The following is a 17003-nucleotide window of genomic DNA, read 5'->3' as shown; positions in this document are numbered from 1 at the left end:
CAGCCCTGGCCCAGGTGCCATGGTCAGTACGAGAGCCTTCAGGGTTAGGCTGGAGAAGTGGTCCTGAACTCAGTCTAGGGAACTGTTCCCCCCTGAGCTGAGCTAGCAGTTTCTGGCCCTTCAGGGACCACCTCCTTGTTCCATCCCAGTTATAGGTAGAAGGGGGAAATACCTAATTCTCATGGAGGAGAATCACTGCACTCGAGGTGGACACAGCCAGTAGTAAAGGTTGTTGTAACTTTTTCTGCCTCTGCTCAGTGGAACTGAGACAGGAAAAGCCTCTGTAATGGGGTATCAACGATAACTAATAAAGCCATCTTCTTCCTCCTGCCAGCTCTGGAGCTCAGAAACACTGGAGTAGGAATAAGTCTTTGGAAACATTGGTTTGGTTAAGAATTTATTTCCTTATTTTCCCAAGAGCAGCTATCCTATGCAATGGCCAGATAAAAACCATATTTCATTGATCTTGGGCATCATTTATTTATTTTTTGCATAGGCATAAATTAGAATCTGGAGATAAAAAAATTAAGAACCAATAGTGCAGCATTTGTGACAGGAGAGCACAAAACAAAACCTGGTTGTCTCAGGGCAAAGGCAGGGGCTGTGCGGAAGCAGCGATGGGCCATGGGACAGCTGTGGCCTCACAACCACTTCATTCCAGCCCCATACTCCAGAGCCGATTTGAGATTCTGATTCCAGAGTCCTGTGCTCATGGAGCCCCGTGCTCCCAGCCTTCCTTAGAGGCTGGGCATTGCCTGCATAGCAGCCCCTCTTGCCCCTTCCCCACAGGCCAGAATCAACAGACACAGCCAGAACCAGGGACTCAGGCCTCTTAGTGGCCAGGAACAAGGAACTGAGTTTCACCCAGTGCCTCACAGAATGGGGCTTGGAATCAAGCCCTTAGCTTTTCAGTTAAAAAAATCAAGATCTTGAAAAATATATACATAGTAAAACAGGGCCTGCTGGGTCCAAAAGTCCCCTCCTCATCTTCCTCCCTACCCAAGGTAACTTCTGCCAATCTCCTCCCCCACCAGCCTCCACCTGACTGTCCCCATAGAGAATGAGCCAGAAGGAAACTGGATCTGAGCAACAGCTGAAAGATCCCTAGGGGGTAGCCTGAGGGTAGGGCCCCTGCATCAGGGCCTGATTAGATGGGGATGGACTAGTGCAGACAGACTTGACACCCTGAACATCACCATCATCATTGTCACCAGACCACCACAAGAATCTGGGGAGACCCCCGCTCCCCACCCTCCTAGCTAACCCCAGATGCTAATGGCCCCAAAGACAGCTCCGGGTTCCCCATACCCTGGGGAGATGTGAAAAGCTTGCTGTGGGGTGCAGGCAAGCCCAAGCAGGAATGGGGAGCAGAGCAAGCCCTAACCCCAGCATCAGGAGGGTAAAAGCAACTAGCAACTATCCCCAGCAGAGGGGACTCCTACAGGGCTGGCCCCCAGGCCATTCAGAGCCACACAGGCAGCAGCCCTTAGAGGCACATAGGAGCTAGTCCCCTCTAGGGTACAAGAAGCCCCATGACCCACTTCTACCCGGAACAAATAAAGGCTTCTGTAGAAGCCCTTTAGGGGCCCTGTGGGCTAAGCTTCCCTAGGTTGATGGCACCAGCCCTACCAGGCATTTGCTTCCTGGGGACAGTGCCATCCTGTACTCTGCTGAGCACCTTCCTCCCGCAGGGCCTCATTTCCCTAACCAGGATAGGGGGCAGCTTTGTTCATCCAGCTCACCCACCCCCAGGTCCTGGCTTGGCCCCCCACAGCTTTGGCACCCGCTTCATCCAAGCACCTCCCAACAAGAGCTCCGTGGGTGCCAGCCCCTCCACCCTGGCCCAGGACAGTAGGGTCTCACTTCTCCCCACCTCCCAGTCCCCCACAATATGCTACATATGTACACCCTCCCAGAAGGGGGGAAGGAGATGCCTGCTGGCACGAGGAGGAATGAAAGGAGACGCTGGAGCCTGCTGGCCACCTTGAGCTGCCCTGCTGCTCAGGAAACCCGTGCACATTCTTTCTCATCTCCACGGGGCCAGGGGTCCTCTTTCTTGCCCCTGTAAGTCAGAGCGCTGATCAAGCATGTGGGGGAAGTGGCAGGGTGTGGCTCACCCACTCCCAGATGGCTGGCAGCAGGCACGAGAAAGAAGGGCTAGTGGGTGGGCTCCCCGTGCACCCTGAAGCGGTAGATGCAGGTGTACTCGGGGTGGCCCCAGTTAGTCAGGATCCGCAGCTCCACCACCTGGTATGTGGCCATCTTAGGGGCCTGGGTAGAGAAGAAAGGGGTTGAGAACATCACAGAGCCTTTTGAGACCTCACAGACAGAGAAGGTGGGAAAGGGAGACAGCCACCCCTAGAGCCAGATGGTTCCCTTCCTCCTCCACTGGGGCTCTGAAGAGAACTGGGCTTCAAAAGCTCCTGTCCAGTCTCCCAGAGCAGTTTCCAGGCAGTGGGCTCAGGAGCCCTGGGGCCTTCAGCAGTTCTGCAGCGACCCCAGGAGCATTAGTGGTCAACCCACAGGAGCCTGTATCAGGTCCGGCCCTTGGCCACATAAAAATGGTCTTGGTACTGAGGGCCAGCACAATTCATCTAAAACTGGGATGAATTCACTCTTGGTTGTTTTTTTATTGTTACAATCAGTGGGAAGAACTTTCCTCATGGAGTGTTTGATAAGTGTTGATATACACACAATTTCTTCTCTTTCTCAAGTGTTCCTCAGGCCTCTGTCCTCTAGGCTCAGAAAGCCACAATTTGAGCCAGCGCTTGCTGCAGATCTCACCTTGGCCCTACCATAGGCCTAGCGCTCTCCCTCCTGTCCTCTACTCTCCAAAAGGCTCAGTCTGCACATTGCCCCTTAGAATTCCCGACCCCTCCCATGGCCCAGTAATCACTTTGGATGGAGCTGAAGACAACTCAGTCTTTACGACTGGTCCCCCACAACAGCTCCACTAAACTGTCTTACAGGTGCCTCAAACTCAGCCAAACCTGCTCCCTGCTCTGCATCAGCCCCTCTCGGCTGGGCTTCCAGCGGCCCACGCAGGTGGCCTGGGAGCTGTCATCCTCTCCACCTCTTCCTCCCTGCTCCCATCCAGCCTGACATCAGGTCCCTCCCAAGCGTGTCTCTGTCCTCACTGCCAACACCCTTTCTGGATCTCATGGACTCTGGCTTGCTTCCCTGCAACCTTTTCCTGAGCAGTCTCCCTGGCTCCAGGTTTGCATCTCTTCCATTTGCCATTTGGGGTCACAGTAACCTTACTAAAATCACATCATACTGTCATATGTCACACCTAAACACAGCAATGCCCCTCTCCACAGCCCTGAGGGCTGAAATGCCTGCGCCTCTGCAATCTCTCTTCCTGCCACTGTCCCCTCTCCACCTCTCACAGTCCCTTCCCCCCAGTTCCTCACACTAGGACTCCTCTGGTGTGGGTCTGAGGCCGCCTGCTTCAGACTCATCTGGATGGTTTGTTCCAATGCAGGTTTCTGGGGACCATCAGCCCTAAGGAATCAGACTCTCCTGGGTGGAGACTGGGAATCTGCATTTCAAAAATGGGCCTAGATCTGCTGCCCTGTCAAGTTTAAGCCCCATGCACTGCCTGAGGCCCCTGCTAGCCACACAAACCCTGAGCCTGGCACGCACTGGTCCCTCCTAGAAAGCCCTTTACAATCTTCTCTTCCTGGAAACCTTAACTGTTTGTTTTTTTTTCATAAAACTTGCCTCAGTGGTGCCCTTTTCCAGGAAGCATCCCTGACACTGCTGTCCCCTGTGCTGACATCTGCACAGCACGTCTTGAAGACCATTTGGACATCCACCTCCAGTTCTATGTCTTGAGGGATGGGAGAACAGGGCCTGAGGGCAGGGGCTGCACCTTCCCTCTCTGAAGCCTGTGCCTGGCAGAGGCAGTGCTCGGGAAATGTCTGCTGGCTGGCTGGGAAAGGGAGTGTGCCTCCTCCACTGGCATAAGAGAATCCTCTACCTGGAAGTAAAATGTCTGAATGGGCTCCCCATCCTGATCGTAGGTGAAATTGCCAAGAAGCGTCCCCTCCTGCTGCAGGTCTTCATCTAATCCCTACAAAACACAGTAAAGGGATGGAGGAGAGAGTTGTGACGGGAGGACCCAGGAGGACACTCCCTCCCCATCCCCACACCTATGCCCTCCCACCCAGCAGGTCAGCGCAAGCCTCCTCAGGACTGTAGGGGGGTCTAAGCACTTGACACAGGGCTGCTGCACGGTCTGGGATGAGTCACTTAACTCTCTTGGCCTCACTTCCTTCCTCCAATAGGCTGAGATAACTGGGATTGAAGTACTGTTTCCCACCCGGCTCCACCTCTTCCAAATCTACTCCCCTTTCTCCCCGTCAAAGTGATCCCCACCTGATCCTCAGCAGAGACCCACAGGATCCCCCTCTGGCCCCTTTGGCCTCCACACAGGTTGAATACTCACAAAGATGGCAAAGTCCTTGGGGGCACTGGAGATGGTGCTGTTGGGCGACAAGGCCTTGGGCACGTGCTCTAAGGTGACAGCAGTGGGGCGGATGCGGGCAGAAAGGCGGACCACGGCAAAGCCTTGGGGCCCCTGGAAGGCCCAGCAGTTGCCTGGGTGCACGTCTGGCTGGAGGGGAAGAAAGTCATATCAGAGCAGGGCACCAAGTCCAGCTCTTGCTGACACAGGATGGGACAGGCACCCAGTGTGTGCTCAGAGCCCCCTGTTGTCCTCCCTAGGGGCCCACCTGTAGAATGACTCGGGGTGACTGGGAGTGGTACCACAGGGGGATGCCGAAGAGGCTGAGGAGGGCCGTCTTGGTCTCGTAGGTCTCGGAGCAGCGGGTGCTGATAACACTGGCCCCTGAGATGGGAAAGAAGGAAAAGGTGGGTGCTCGCCACAGGGGAGGGAGACCCAGATGACCTGCTCAGTTTGCCAGTCACAGGAGCTCCTGGCTCAAAGGGCTAGAGCAGCAAGAGGAGGGATGCCACTGCCTGTCTCCTTGCTGAGGACAGAGGGCAGGTCTTTAGCCCTAACCCAGACCCACAAGGCAGCTATGAAGGCCAGCCTCTCCCCCAGCCATGGGTGGTGCTCGGTCCATCCTGACTTCCCAGAACTGTCTTTGTTGTGAGTTCTAGGTTGGGTGATTTCTGCTGATCCCAAGCCCTGCTTGCTTGGCACCACAGCTGTCCAGGCAGATGTCAGGGGCCAGCCACTGTGGGGACCAGAGCAGGGCAAAGCAAGGGAAGTGGCACACACACACCTCCTGATTCCAGGGCATAGTCCACCATCCCAATGCGGTCCTCGCTATAGCGCTGCAGGGCCTGCTTCACGATCCGGTGCACCTGCTGAAACACCATCACCGGGTGACAGTTACGGATGGCAAGCAGACCTGTCCACCCCTGCGCCCCACCAGGAACCCATGGACTGATCCTTTTTCTGCTTGCACCATTCAGGTGCCCAGGCAGATATGAGTGTACCTCCACCCACCCATTCCTGTCCCAAAGCACACATCAGAGCCTTCTGCATATCACTTATGTTCTGGAACACACCAATGAGCTGGCAGTGTGGGACTGTCCAGGTCTATACCTCCCAGGTAGGAGAGCAATATGTGTGTGTATATGTGGGGTGTGGTACTTGGTCCTCACCTCCTCTGTCACCCCAACTATGCCTTCCTTCTGCAGTGTCAGTCCCAGGCTGGCCACAGCCTCCCTGGCCGACTTGCCCTGCATCTCTGCCATGTGGGCCAGGATCTTGCTCTCCAGCGCCTGCAGCTGAGCTTGCATCTCCTCCCTCTGAAGGAGCCCAGTGCGGGTTCCCCCACCTCGGAGAAGGAACTGACTGATCCAGGCAGGGAACTGAGATTCCACCTAGGGACCAAAACCCAGCATCAGCCTGGGAGACAGCAGGAGCCAGGGCCCAGGGTGGGGCGGTGCTCAGTGTAGGCAGCAGGGCTAGGGAAGCAGGGGGCCACCTGGAGGAAAGTTATGAACAACTCTCTGGGCAGTGATAGAAAAACAGGAAGAACTCCCATCAAAGAAAGCCAGCACTTGTCACAGCAGTTTCTTGGGAGTAACAGAGGCTGCAGGGCAAGAGACTCTTGCTGTGCAGACCCCCAGGATAGATGGTCTCAGAGGAGATGGCATTCAGTGGGGCACTTGGATGGTTCCAACTCACATCATCTCGCACGGCCTGGATCTGCTGGGGCAGCAGGCCCACTTCATCTGCCACCGAACTCTGCTTCAGGCTCAGGGCTGCCAGCTCCTGCCGCAGGCCTGCCAGCTGGCCCTCCAGGTGCCCCAGCTCCTTCACCGAGTTCTCCTGGAAGGACTCCTGGGTCATCCTAGTCCCAGAGAGAGAAGAGTAAGCCCTCCCCAGAGAGATCCAAGGCTAAGGCCATGATGAGGAAGAAAGAGGCTCCTCTAGTTGGCTCCTGTTCAAGGGCTCATGCCCATCACCCATCGTGAACTCGAGGCAGGGCAAAACCTCCCTTTGGAGATTCTGGCTGTAGAACACACCACAGGTGCCTAGGCACTGGCTTGCCTGTTCCAAGGAGCTAATTCTGAACCTGTTGCCTCACCAAGCCTCAAGTCCGTGTTTGCTCTGCCTTAGCCTCTCAGAGCCTCGACAAGTGTGGACATCTGGGGCGTGAGGGGGCTGCCTTCATGAGGCTGCACAGAAAAGATAGTGTGTGTATAAGTGAGCCTGCGAATCCCCATCCTCCTGTGGTGCCCACCGCCCACCATCAGCCACCCCTGCTAACCTCCGCTTCACCTCAAAAACAGGATCTAAGCAGGGGTCCTGAGCTAGGTTCTAGCCATTGCCTCTGCTCCCCAGTCTTGCCTGGGGGTGGGGAAGGGTGGGGAGAAGCAGGCCTAGGCCAACTGGTGGTGCCCATTACCTTTGCCACTCTGACTTCAGCTGCTGGACGCGAGCCTCAGACTCCTATGAGCAGGAAGGGACAAACACAAGAAATGCCAGGCTCAGAGAGCTCGGTCTTCCAGAGTAGTACCTGCTTTCTACTGTGGTCTGTGCTTAACCACATCCCTGCCCAGAGTCTCCTGACCCCTGCAGCAGAAATCAAACTGGCCTCCTGATCAAGGTCCTATGAGAGTCTCGTCCTGTATCCGATGCACTCAGGCATCCAGACCACCACCTGTTCCCTCAGCACTCCCGGGAGCCCTTGCGGGGCTTTCCAGCTGAGGCGAGTTCAGCTCACACCCCTCCCCCTGCAGCGTCTTTACAGTCCCTTCTGAAGGGCCATGGGGGTCTAAGGTGTTTCAGTCCAAGAACGGATGCTGAATTGGATCAGGACCCCAATGCAGGTCCTGAGTGCACACAAGCCCACTGACCTGGGAGGCCTGCACGATCTTCTTGAAGAGGTCTTCTGAGTCTTGTTGGTGTTCTGCTCTCAGGGTGGCCAGTTCTTCCTGTCAGACAGGAAGGAGAGGACTGAAGATTTAAATTGCACTTATAACTGGGAAGTGGTATAACTGAAATTCAATCCAGGTCTGTTTGATTCCAAAGCTTCAGCTTTTGCCTTTATGCTACAGTGCTTTTCTGAAGTATGCAGGACTCCTCGCATGACACTGGCTGGTTAGCTCACTTGAGAGACCATAACACCAAGGTCCCAGTTCAGATCCCCATACTGGCCAGCCACAAAAAAAAAAAAAAAAACACACACACACACACACAAAAAAGGCTCCCACTTGACCTCTACTGCACGCCTACGCTGCCAGGTGCTCCATGATTGCACCTCTCACAACTGGGGGTCGGGGGTAGACATGATAGTCTCCATTCTAAAGAAGAGGAAACAGGCTTACAGAGGATCACTGCCAAGTGGCAAAGCTGTCTGACTCCAAGTGACACACTGCTCTCTCACACACCCCGCTGGGCCCCTCCCACCCCACACACCCACAGTCATGCGATGGGTTCCCACGGATGTCACTGGCACACCCTGGGGTATCTCCGTCACCCCACCTGGATGCGAGCAGCCGTGTCCCTGCGGAAGTCCTCCTTCAGGGCAGCCTCGCGGCGGCTCACAAGCCCCTCCAGGAGTGCCAGGGTGTCCTCGTGGCTCAAGCTGCTGCCGCCTCCCTGGCCAGTGGCCCCCTGCCGCAGCTCCAAACGTTCCAGCCGCATGGCCTCCTTCTGCCAGTTGGAGGAAAATTCGGCAGCAAGAGCTTCCAGGCGCCGCTCCAGAGAATGCACCCGGGACAGAATGCGCTGCTCAGCCTGGCAAGGAGGGAGAACCACAGAGGTGAGGGACCCAGAAGAACCCTCAGGCAACAGGATTTCCCAAGGCAGCCCGCAGAGAAGAGGGGACAGAACCCCAGAAATGCCCCAATGTAAGCACATGCTGGTCTCTGCTCCAGTGGCAGGGAGCTCTGAGCTTATTCGTGCTGTGGGATGGGGAGGCACAGGGTGCTGGGACAGGACACCAAGGAGGGTTCCCTGAGGACATGGTGCAGTAGTCTGATCCCAAAGGAGGCTGGGTGAGAGGCTCTGAGTGCAGGGACAGTCCAAGAAGAGGACAGGGGAAGCTTCAGCGTGGCTGCAGGGGTAAGGGGACCTGCTGGGACGAAGCCCACCTCACTCCCCTCCTGCCCTTGCACAGGTTCGGGAGAGCGAGGGGCTGAGAATTACAGCTGTTGACTTTCAACAGCTTTCACTCCTTCCACAGATAACTATGGCTAAAGACAAAATAATTTGAACAGGCTTTCTTTTCCTCTTTAACTGGATGTCCCACTGAGAAGATGGAATAAAAGTCATCTGGACCTGAGGGTGGCATTTTATAGCTTTTCATGAATTCTGAGAACCTTGTTGGCTTAACAACAAAATTTTTGCCAACAGAAATACAACACAGTATGTCAAGTGTCAAAGGGCAAGGGGGCTAGACTGTCAGAGGATCTCAGTTTTAGAAATACCATTTTTTGAACAGGCAATACATTTGCATGACTCAAAAAGCAAACAAACAGCACAGTCATGCTCTCATCCTCTGCCCTGTCCACCCAGTGTCCTCACCACCACCCCCCAAACCAGGCACCTGTTTTTATTAGTGTCTTTATGCAAATGTAAACAAATACAAAGACATACTCTTTATTCTCCCCCCCCCTTTTTTTTACATAAAACGTGCTTCTGAAATTGAATTGCATTTAACATCTTTAATGATTAAAAAAGAAGTTACAGATGACAACATGTCATTATTTTATGAAATAATAAAAGCGTGGTCAAAAAAATAATACCTGCAACAACAGATGGTTAAAAATATGATACCAAATTAAATTCAGCAGGATGCAAGCAAAGTTCAAATAACTATAATTAGCGGAAAAAGAGTTTTAAATCTTTGTCAACACCAGGACCTGTGCTCATACCACCTTCTGGTTACTTGTCACCGCCTGCTGACTGCAGGCTCCTTGAGGGCACAGCCTGGGCTTAGTTTATCTTTAGACTCTGGCAGAAAAAACAATGGCCTCTGTCCCTCACTCCTCCCCTTGTCTGCAGTCTCTGTAAAGTGATCTTGCAGGTTCTCCCATTGAGAGGTGGAGTCTATTTCCCCCTCCTTGAATCTGGGATCGGCTCTGAGATTTGCTTCAGCCAACAGAGCATGGGTGGAAGTGACAGTGTGCTAGTTCTGAGTCTAGGCCTCTGAGGTCTGGCCTGCTTCGGTTCCCTCTTGGAATCCTGCTATGAGAACAAGCCCAGACTAGCCTGCTGCTTGAGAGAAGTGCAGGCAAGGGCCTAGGTCAGCCCGCCCCCAGCTGACCTGCCAGACAACTGCAGACACAAACAGGAGGGAGCCCAGCCAAGATCGCCTATCCTTGCTCACACCAAAAGGGACCCAGATGACCCACAGACTCATAAGCTAATCAAATGCTTATAGCTTGAAGCCACTGATTTTAGGGGTGGTTTATTTGTGGAAAAAGATAACTGCTATATTACCATATTCATAGAAGGTGCTCAGTAAATATTTGTGAAATTGAAAAGGTACAAAGTAGACAAGATAATTTGCTGAATTCCTCTTCCTTCTGTTTGTTGTGCTTCTTAGGATGGCAACTAACTTTTGGATACAGTCTTGAGTCATACTTAAGTGTAGGTAAAAACCCTCTCCCAACACATGTACCCCAAAAAGTAGAAAAAGGAGTGTCCCAGCTAGGACAGCATCTCCTGAGCTTTGTGTAAGATGCAAGGGAGGGAAATCAACTGCAAGAACAGGCTGAGGGAGGGCCTGCCACTTCCACCTTCACCAGTGGTTGCTAAACTCTTGGGAACCTATGACCCTAAGATACTCACCTGGAAATGTGGGGACGAGTCTCGGGATTCCCACCCCTCATGCTGCCTTCTGCTGTCCTTCGCTGCCCACCAGGAAGCCACAGCAGGGTGGACTGTCTGCAGCCCGTAGGGGTAGAAGTACCACGCGCCTGTGCACAGGGGAGAGGCAGGCTAGCCAAGGAAGGTGTAGCTTGTCTCATTCATGTGAGCAGTGCTCTGCCAGAGGCAGGAAGAGGGATGGTGGCTCCCACATTCTCTGAGGGGGCAACTGCCTCCTGACAGTCTCAGAGCACATTCACTCTCATGCCCTGCAGGAATCCTTTGTCTTTTGTTGACTGCAAAACTTGGACAAAACAGCTTCAAGATATTAGGGATGATTCAGGGGTAGAACCCAGAGGCCCTGGTGGTCGTTGTCAGCCTGGCTGTACCTCAGAATCACCTGGGGAGCTTTTAAAACAACCAGTGTCTGGCCCTGCCCTCCAGAGAGCGAGTTAATTGGCTGGAGTGGCGACCCTGTGTCAGTAGGTTTTAAAAGCTCCCCAGGTGGTTCTAATGGGCTGCCGGGGCTGAGAATCACTGAGACAGAATGCAGCACCTTCTCTAAGAGAGTCTGCTGGTTGGCCCAGAGCAAAAGCTGCAGCCATAGAGGCACTTGCCTCTTGCTTTAGGGGCCATCTGTGTGATGTGCTTACTCCTGAGCTGTGTGTGTGTGAGGGCGAGACAGAGAGAGAACCTGAAAAATCACATGGGCTAAGAGTCTCCATCCTGGTAAGACTCCACACTTGCCAGTCAATCACCAGCCGTGAGCAGGTGTAAGGGACACCACAGGACCACTGGGCTTGAGGTCCAATGTGGACGTGGTCCTCCCTCACACACTCCCTGAGCAGGTCACCCAACCCTTTCCCATGTGCATCTCCACATGACATGACCATGACAATGGCTCTCACAAGGTCACAGTGAAGCTCAAATTAAACTGAGATAATGTACGGAAAAGTGCTTTCTGGATAAAACACTACACAATTATAAAGGATCCTTATTATTTTAAGGACAATGCCCAGTTTCCACTGGATGTGTATAAGCTGTTCTTGTAACAGGAAACACAAAAAAGAAAACCAACATTTGGAAAAATATTCTACCCTATTATTAGTAAAAGAAATACAAATTGAATAGATGCTAAACCTAAAAACCCAACTCTCTAAAAAAATAATAAAGCAGGGCCTTTAATTATAAATTGGTACTATCATTAAAATTGAGCCTGGGGGCTGGTTAGCTCAGTTGGTTAGAGCATGGTGCTGATAACACCAAGGTCCAGGGTTTAATCCCTGTACTGGCCAGATGCAAAAAAACAAAAGTAAAAATAAAAATTGAGCCTGGGACCGCATAGGCAACTCACAGGAAAAGTGTGAAACTGACATGCAGGTGCCAATGAAAAGCTGAACACAAAACATATAAAAACAAACTCATGACAGACTGGAACAATGTAGAGCCACCGGTAAATGAGTGGTAGGTATCCTGGTGTAAAAAGAGATATTTATTTCTCTTTACTACTTTATTGTTTTTACCTTAAAGACAGCTAAAGATTTAACTTGATCTTGTAAAAATAACTCACAGACTCTGTCCTGATTTGGGCTGGAAGGAAAATGACTGCTAATAATAACAGTATTAGATGGCTGGCCGGTTAGCTCAGTTGGCTAGAGTATGACCTTGTAACACCAAGATCAAGGGTTCAGTTCCCCATACTGGCCAGCCGCCAAAAAAAAAAAAAAAGCATCAGAGTCCCTGCTTTTTACCCAAACATGGCTGTACTAGGACATGTTCCTGTCCAGGGTGACACTAAGAATGTTCCAGAGATGCCCTGTAGTGCAGTGTGGCTACCCCAACTTAACAAGATCAGTAGATTGGGGTGTTTCCCCTTTGACCCACCAGGGCACCCTGAGAGCAGAGGCAGCCTCAGTCAGGAGAGGACCCAAATGGAGAGAGCCAGACAGAAGAGTCCAGAGCCCCGAGGGTAGGAGCTGCCCAAGGCTTGGTCTGTACGGACTTGTCCTGCCTCCTTCCCTGTCTAAGGGATCACTATTGCCCTGGGGTGCACATGTCTGCTCAGCACCAGCATCTGCCACATCCCACTCCTGCCCCTCCGCTCTCCCCACCCCGACTCCTGCCACAGGCTGCGCAGAGCTCACCGTAAGTCAGGCAGGTCAGGAGCAGCAGCAGCAAGAGAAACCAGAGGAATGTTTTCAGGGACGAGAAGCGCCTGCGGCATCGGGAGGGAAGACAAGAAGAGGAGATGTAAGGAGGAGGGCTCAGGCCACCGGACTCCCCCTGGAGTCTCTTGAAACTTTTTCCTGAGTAGTGAGTAAAGGGGGACACCCTCAAGTTTCTTGTCGTGCCAGGACCAGATTGGTCACTTCAGATCTTTACCTGCAGTGCAGGTCTTAGAGTGATGGGGACAATTTTGGCTATGTGAATTTTATTGATGTTATTAAAAATAGTGTGGTATTTGAAAAACCTAAAAATTCTATATATAGCAAGCAAATATAGGAAAAAACACGTAACTCCTTAAACAATATTCTCTTTTAGAAAAATGAGGAACCTTTTCTTGGTGACATGAATCTGTCCTTGCCCCTCTTCTCAGCATAGCTGACTGCTCCAGCCTGACCTGGATTATGGCCACAGGGAACTTGACTTCCTGGTTCAGACCTCTTTCCTCTGCCCAAGGGCAAGTTCCTAAATCCTGGTTCTGCTGATTTAGGGACCCACGATTAACTAACCCCCAGCATCCCTATGCAGAGCCTCTTCCAGGCTTCTGAACAGGAGGGGGAAAACTGCATGTCTAGGCTGTCATAGGCCTGACAGGGAGGCTGGATTTTCTGGGAAACCCCACTTCCTGGCTAGAGCCTAAGGGCATAGCCAGCAGGAGTAAGGCCATCAGTTATCTTACAATCAGAAGTGGCTGGACTGGGGTGGCATTTAGCAGGAAGTATCCAAGAGGAAATAAGAACCCATGTTCCAGAATACTGCTCTGAAGGGCTATCAGTTAGGGGAGCAAAACCTGACCCTGAGTCCCTTCTCTGTGGGACAGAGATGGGTTCCAGAGAGTCCACTCCATGCGCACCGAAAAAAGCTCTATATAAACAACTGGAAGAACCTTCAGAGAAATGACAGTATACAGGTTTAGACACTTTATCAGTCCCTTTGGTCCCAGGGCTTTCTGATTTTTTGTCAAAGCTGGAGTCTAGCTCACCTGGTTAAAACGAAGACATCAAGGAGGGAGGCAGCTGTGGTCAGGCGGTACCAAGTGGTGCCAACCCACCAGTAGAGAAGTCCAAAGAGCCGGCCTGAAAAAGTGACCATCAAGCCTAAGGCTTCAGATTGTGGTTTACAGCATCTCTCTCTCTCCATCTGGTCCTCCCTGCCCCTGCTCCCAACACCCACCTGCCAGTGCACCTCTGGCCTGTCCTACAGTGGACCCAGTCCCTCTAATCCACCTGCCCATATCATCTGTCCTGCTCTGCAGCTGATCCTTCCAAGCGAGGGTGTTCCCATGGCTCTCAGCTCCCAGTGGTTGTTCATCAGTGGTTGTTTCATCAGGGAAAGCATTCTAGCAATTTCCCTGATGGTCCTACAGTCTTTCTGTATGGGCTGGATGCCCAACCACAGAGAGATGGGTAAGAAGTTCTGCTGCAGACAATGGATGTAACTGAGCATGGGTTAACCAGCACCCACCTGGAGAAGTGACCACCATCCAGAAAAAAGAGCCTGCTCGAGAGATGGCACTCCTTAACCGTGAGCCTGAGCCATGCTGTTCCATATGTGAATAACCTGCAGAAAGAGAGGAGAGGAAACCAGTTCTGTCTGCTGTCACTTTTAAGAGCTGTGGGATGTGGTACCTGTCTGTTCCTTCACTGTCTTCTCCCTTAGACTGAAAGCCAAGACCACATGTCACTCTTCTTCACATCGCCAGAGCATCACATAGGCCTGGCCAGTAATTGTTTGCAGAAGAGAAGACGTGGGTGCTTTCTGACATTTTATCTCCCTCTAGAACTTTTTGTTTGCATCCCTCTCCTCACCAACAGTCCCTCAAACCACTGTTTGGAACTAGACTAAGGGAGCATCCATGCATTTAACAAATAATTACTGAGCACCTACCATGGTGGCGCCCCCATTAAAATGCTCAAAATGAGCCATAAGTATCTCATAGACTAGTGGGGGTGGGACAGAGATAAGTCTGGTAGTCACAGCCCAGGGTGTGAAGGGCCATCACAGGCCAAGATTCAGGTGCAAGGCTGGGCACAGGAGGGATGCCTGGCCCATATGTGAAGTGCCCACCACCCACTATGCTCCCTTGAGCTATCAGGGTGCTACCTGGGCAGGCTTCCCACGACCTCCCAGCAGCCAGGAATCTGCTGGGGAGGAAGGAGGCGCTGCCTACCCATGTGGTCGTCCTCCGAAGAGTAGCCCGAGGAAGAGCCAAGGAAGTCCTCAGAGACCTTGTCCTCGGCAAGACCGTTGACTTTGCTGCTCTCGGTGCCGCCTGTGCCTCTCCTCCTCCTCACCCGCAGGTCCTCGCCTGTGCAGGGAAGAATGAGGGGCTCTCCTGGGCCTTGGGCAGAGAGGCACTCCAAAGAGGGTATTCTGGAGGAGGACCCCACGGGGACACGCTGAGGAGCATCTCAGAGGATGCAAAGCCCCATCACAAAGATTTTACCACTCACTCCAGTAGGGGTCACTATGCAGGTGGTCGTCGAGAAGGGAGCTCCTGGCGAGGGACACAGCCCGGGGGCTGCCTATGTAGGATTCCCGTACCAGGGACTCGCTGTAGTAGGAGGTGTGCGCATCGGAGGCAGGGCCCAGCTGGGGTACTGGGGACAGGCGCTTCATGTTGCTGGATTTCCTCTTCAGGCTCCTGTGGAACAGCCGTGAGGGGAGAGGCAGGAACGGGGAGGTGAGCCCAGCCAGGAATGCTCAAGAGAACCAAAGCCGCTGGTGCCCTCTTCTAGCGGGAGGCAACTTAACAGCTTCCATCTCCTCCTGCCCACCCTCCAGCAGGTGCCGTCTCTGCTTCTATATCTCTGGCTCGCAACTGCAGACAGGCAAGACCAGCATGGAGGGATAAAGCCAGGTCTCTGACTTCAAAGCCAATGTTTTTCCCGTGTATCTTAATGAATTAGTAATTTCTACAACCCACTGAAAACTTAGGCAAGCCCCACCTGGCCTCCTAGAACTAGCCAAAGCCTCAGGGGCCTGGAATCTGGGCCTCATGCCTGCAAGGGGGCAGGATTCATTCCTCTGCTCAGCTGCGTCGCTGAGGCCCTACAAGCTGTGAGACACGCGGGTGTGGGCCCAGGAAGGGCAGTGGGCTGCCACACCCTCCACAGCAGAGGGTTTCCTGCGAGCCCAGCCTGCAGCTTGGGGTTTGCGGCCTGACCTATGCTTGCAGCAGTCCCCCCACTTCCTGTTGTCTACCATGTAGGCAGCAGCACCGGTTATGGCGGGGGAGCAGTGGCTGGGTTCTGGCATCCTCATAGGTGTGAAGAAAGGCAGAGCCCCCTTGAGTGGACACAGGCATCTGGTCTCTGCCCATGAAAGTTGCAACAGGAAGAGCCCCTGCTCTGGGGGCGGTGTACCCGACAGGGGGTGGCATTCCCTTGCATCCCTACCTGAGAGGACTGTCCTTAAACAGGGTGCTCTGGCTCCCCATTTCTGAGCTCCCTCCACTGCTGCTGCTGCCATCGTCGTCACCCTGGGAGTAGCGCGAGAGGCGCTGGCTTCGTCGTGACATGATGAGGTGGGCTGGGGACCCTTCTCCTGAAGAGAGTCTTGGGGGAGAAAAGGGAATGATACGTGAAGCTTAGGGCTGTCCCTAGCACCTCCCTGGAGGAGCAGAAACAGAGCAGTGCCTGGCAGCAGAGAACAGAACACCTCCTGTGCATTCAGCCAAAATAGCCCGAGAGGGGCCAAGACGGGCATTTGTTAAGCACCTTCCTGCACCGCACCTCTCCCACAGTCCATGCTCTGCCTCGGGGTGTGCTTAGTGATTGATGGTGGAGCCCCTCTCATGGGGCTTTCCACAGGATTTTCTAATTCTCAGTTCACTTGTCTTTATCCTCCTTGATGCTGAGCTCCACGCGAGCCAGAACTGGGCTTTCCTCAACCTCTGCCACATAGCAGAGAACCCGGGACATGACACGCAGATAAGGGCCTTTGATTTCTGCTGCACTGCACAGCCAGCCATCCTGCCATGCTGCCCTCTCCCTGGAACTGTGTATAGTCTCACTCTAGCTGTATCCATTAGATGGGATATGCTTTCCTTCCCTGTCCTTTAGCTACACTCGTTGACTCAGGGCCACAGTCAAACCTTGACTACAGAAAACCTTTCCTGGTAAGGCCTACTTGCATTCTGATGGTGCTCATACTCTACATCCCCTCGGTGCACATTGTGCTACCACATCCTAAGGTAATGGTGACAAGATTCTCTGGTAAATGTCTCCTAGGTACCAGGCTCCTTACATGCCCCATTTCTGATCCTTACAGGCAAGGCAGGTGTCATTACTCCCATCTACAAGGAAGGAACCTGGGTGAGATGAAGGGTCTCTTGCCCACGGTCACCCAGCCTGTAAGTGACAGACCCAGGATTTGAGCTCAGATCTGACACAGGTTGCAGGGCCTGGGTCTGGAATGTGCTGTGCGTCCCCAGTTAGAGTGTTTTATTGTCCCCCATATGCTCAGAACAAGGCTGTAT

General features: G+C 53.0%; 1 protein-coding gene and 1 non-coding gene across 3 annotated transcripts; one reads left to right on the top strand and one right to left on the bottom strand.

Annotated features, from left to right (window-relative positions):
* Positions 1–384: 384 nt before the first annotated feature.
* Positions 385–16061, bottom strand: SUN2 (Sad1 and UNC84 domain containing 2). Of its 2 annotated transcripts, XM_008566870.1 has the most exons (17): positions 15922–16061; positions 14977–15167; positions 14694–14831; positions 13988–14083; positions 13506–13599; positions 12445–12515; positions 10283–10410; positions 7970–8224; positions 7342–7419; positions 6891–6934; positions 6167–6332; positions 5638–5859; positions 5253–5337; positions 4737–4852; positions 4451–4618; positions 3983–4075; positions 385–2271 (listed from the first exon to the last, which is right to left on the bottom strand). In XM_008566870.1, exons 1-17 carry the CDS (start codon positions 16041–16043, stop codon positions 2158–2160), a joined length of 2181 nt encoding a protein of 726 aa, XP_008565092.1. In that variant the 5' UTR covers positions 16044–16061; the 3' UTR covers positions 385–2157. The 2 variants fall into 2 exon arrangements, with proteins under 2 accessions (XP_008565092.1, XP_008565090.1); XM_008566868.1 differs by lacking the exon at positions 385–2271 and having other exon boundaries at positions 3438–4075.
* TRNAI-GAU lies at positions 11522–11595 on the top strand. Its single transcript has one exon. It is a non-coding gene; the product is annotated as a tRNA-Ile (tRNA).
* Positions 16062–17003: the final 942 nt, after the last annotated feature.

This window comes from Galeopterus variegatus, unplaced genomic scaffold (genome assembly GCF_000696425.1).
Source record: "Galeopterus variegatus unplaced genomic scaffold, G_variegatus-3.0.2 Scaffold274, whole genome shotgun sequence".
Classification (NCBI taxonomy): domain Eukaryota; kingdom Metazoa; phylum Chordata; class Mammalia; order Dermoptera; family Cynocephalidae; genus Galeopterus; species Galeopterus variegatus.
Note: the sequence above shows the minus strand (reverse complement) of the source record. Positions and strands in the feature narration are given on the sequence as shown.

Bases quoted from the DNA above. Each gene is read 5' to 3' on its own strand.
- SUN2 (XM_008566868.1), bottom strand. From the start codon at position 16,043: ATGTCACGACGAAGCCAGCGCCTCTCGCGCTACTCCCAGGGTGACGAC. The intron at 12,516-13,505 runs GTGAGCTAGACT...CCGATGCCGCAG, and splicing joins GATGTCTTCGTTTTAACCAG to GCGCTTCTCGTCCCTGAAAA. The intron at 8,225-10,282 runs GTGAGTATCTTA...CCTCCTTGCCAG, and splicing joins ACTCGTCCCCACATTTCCAG to GCTGAGCAGCGCATTCTGTC.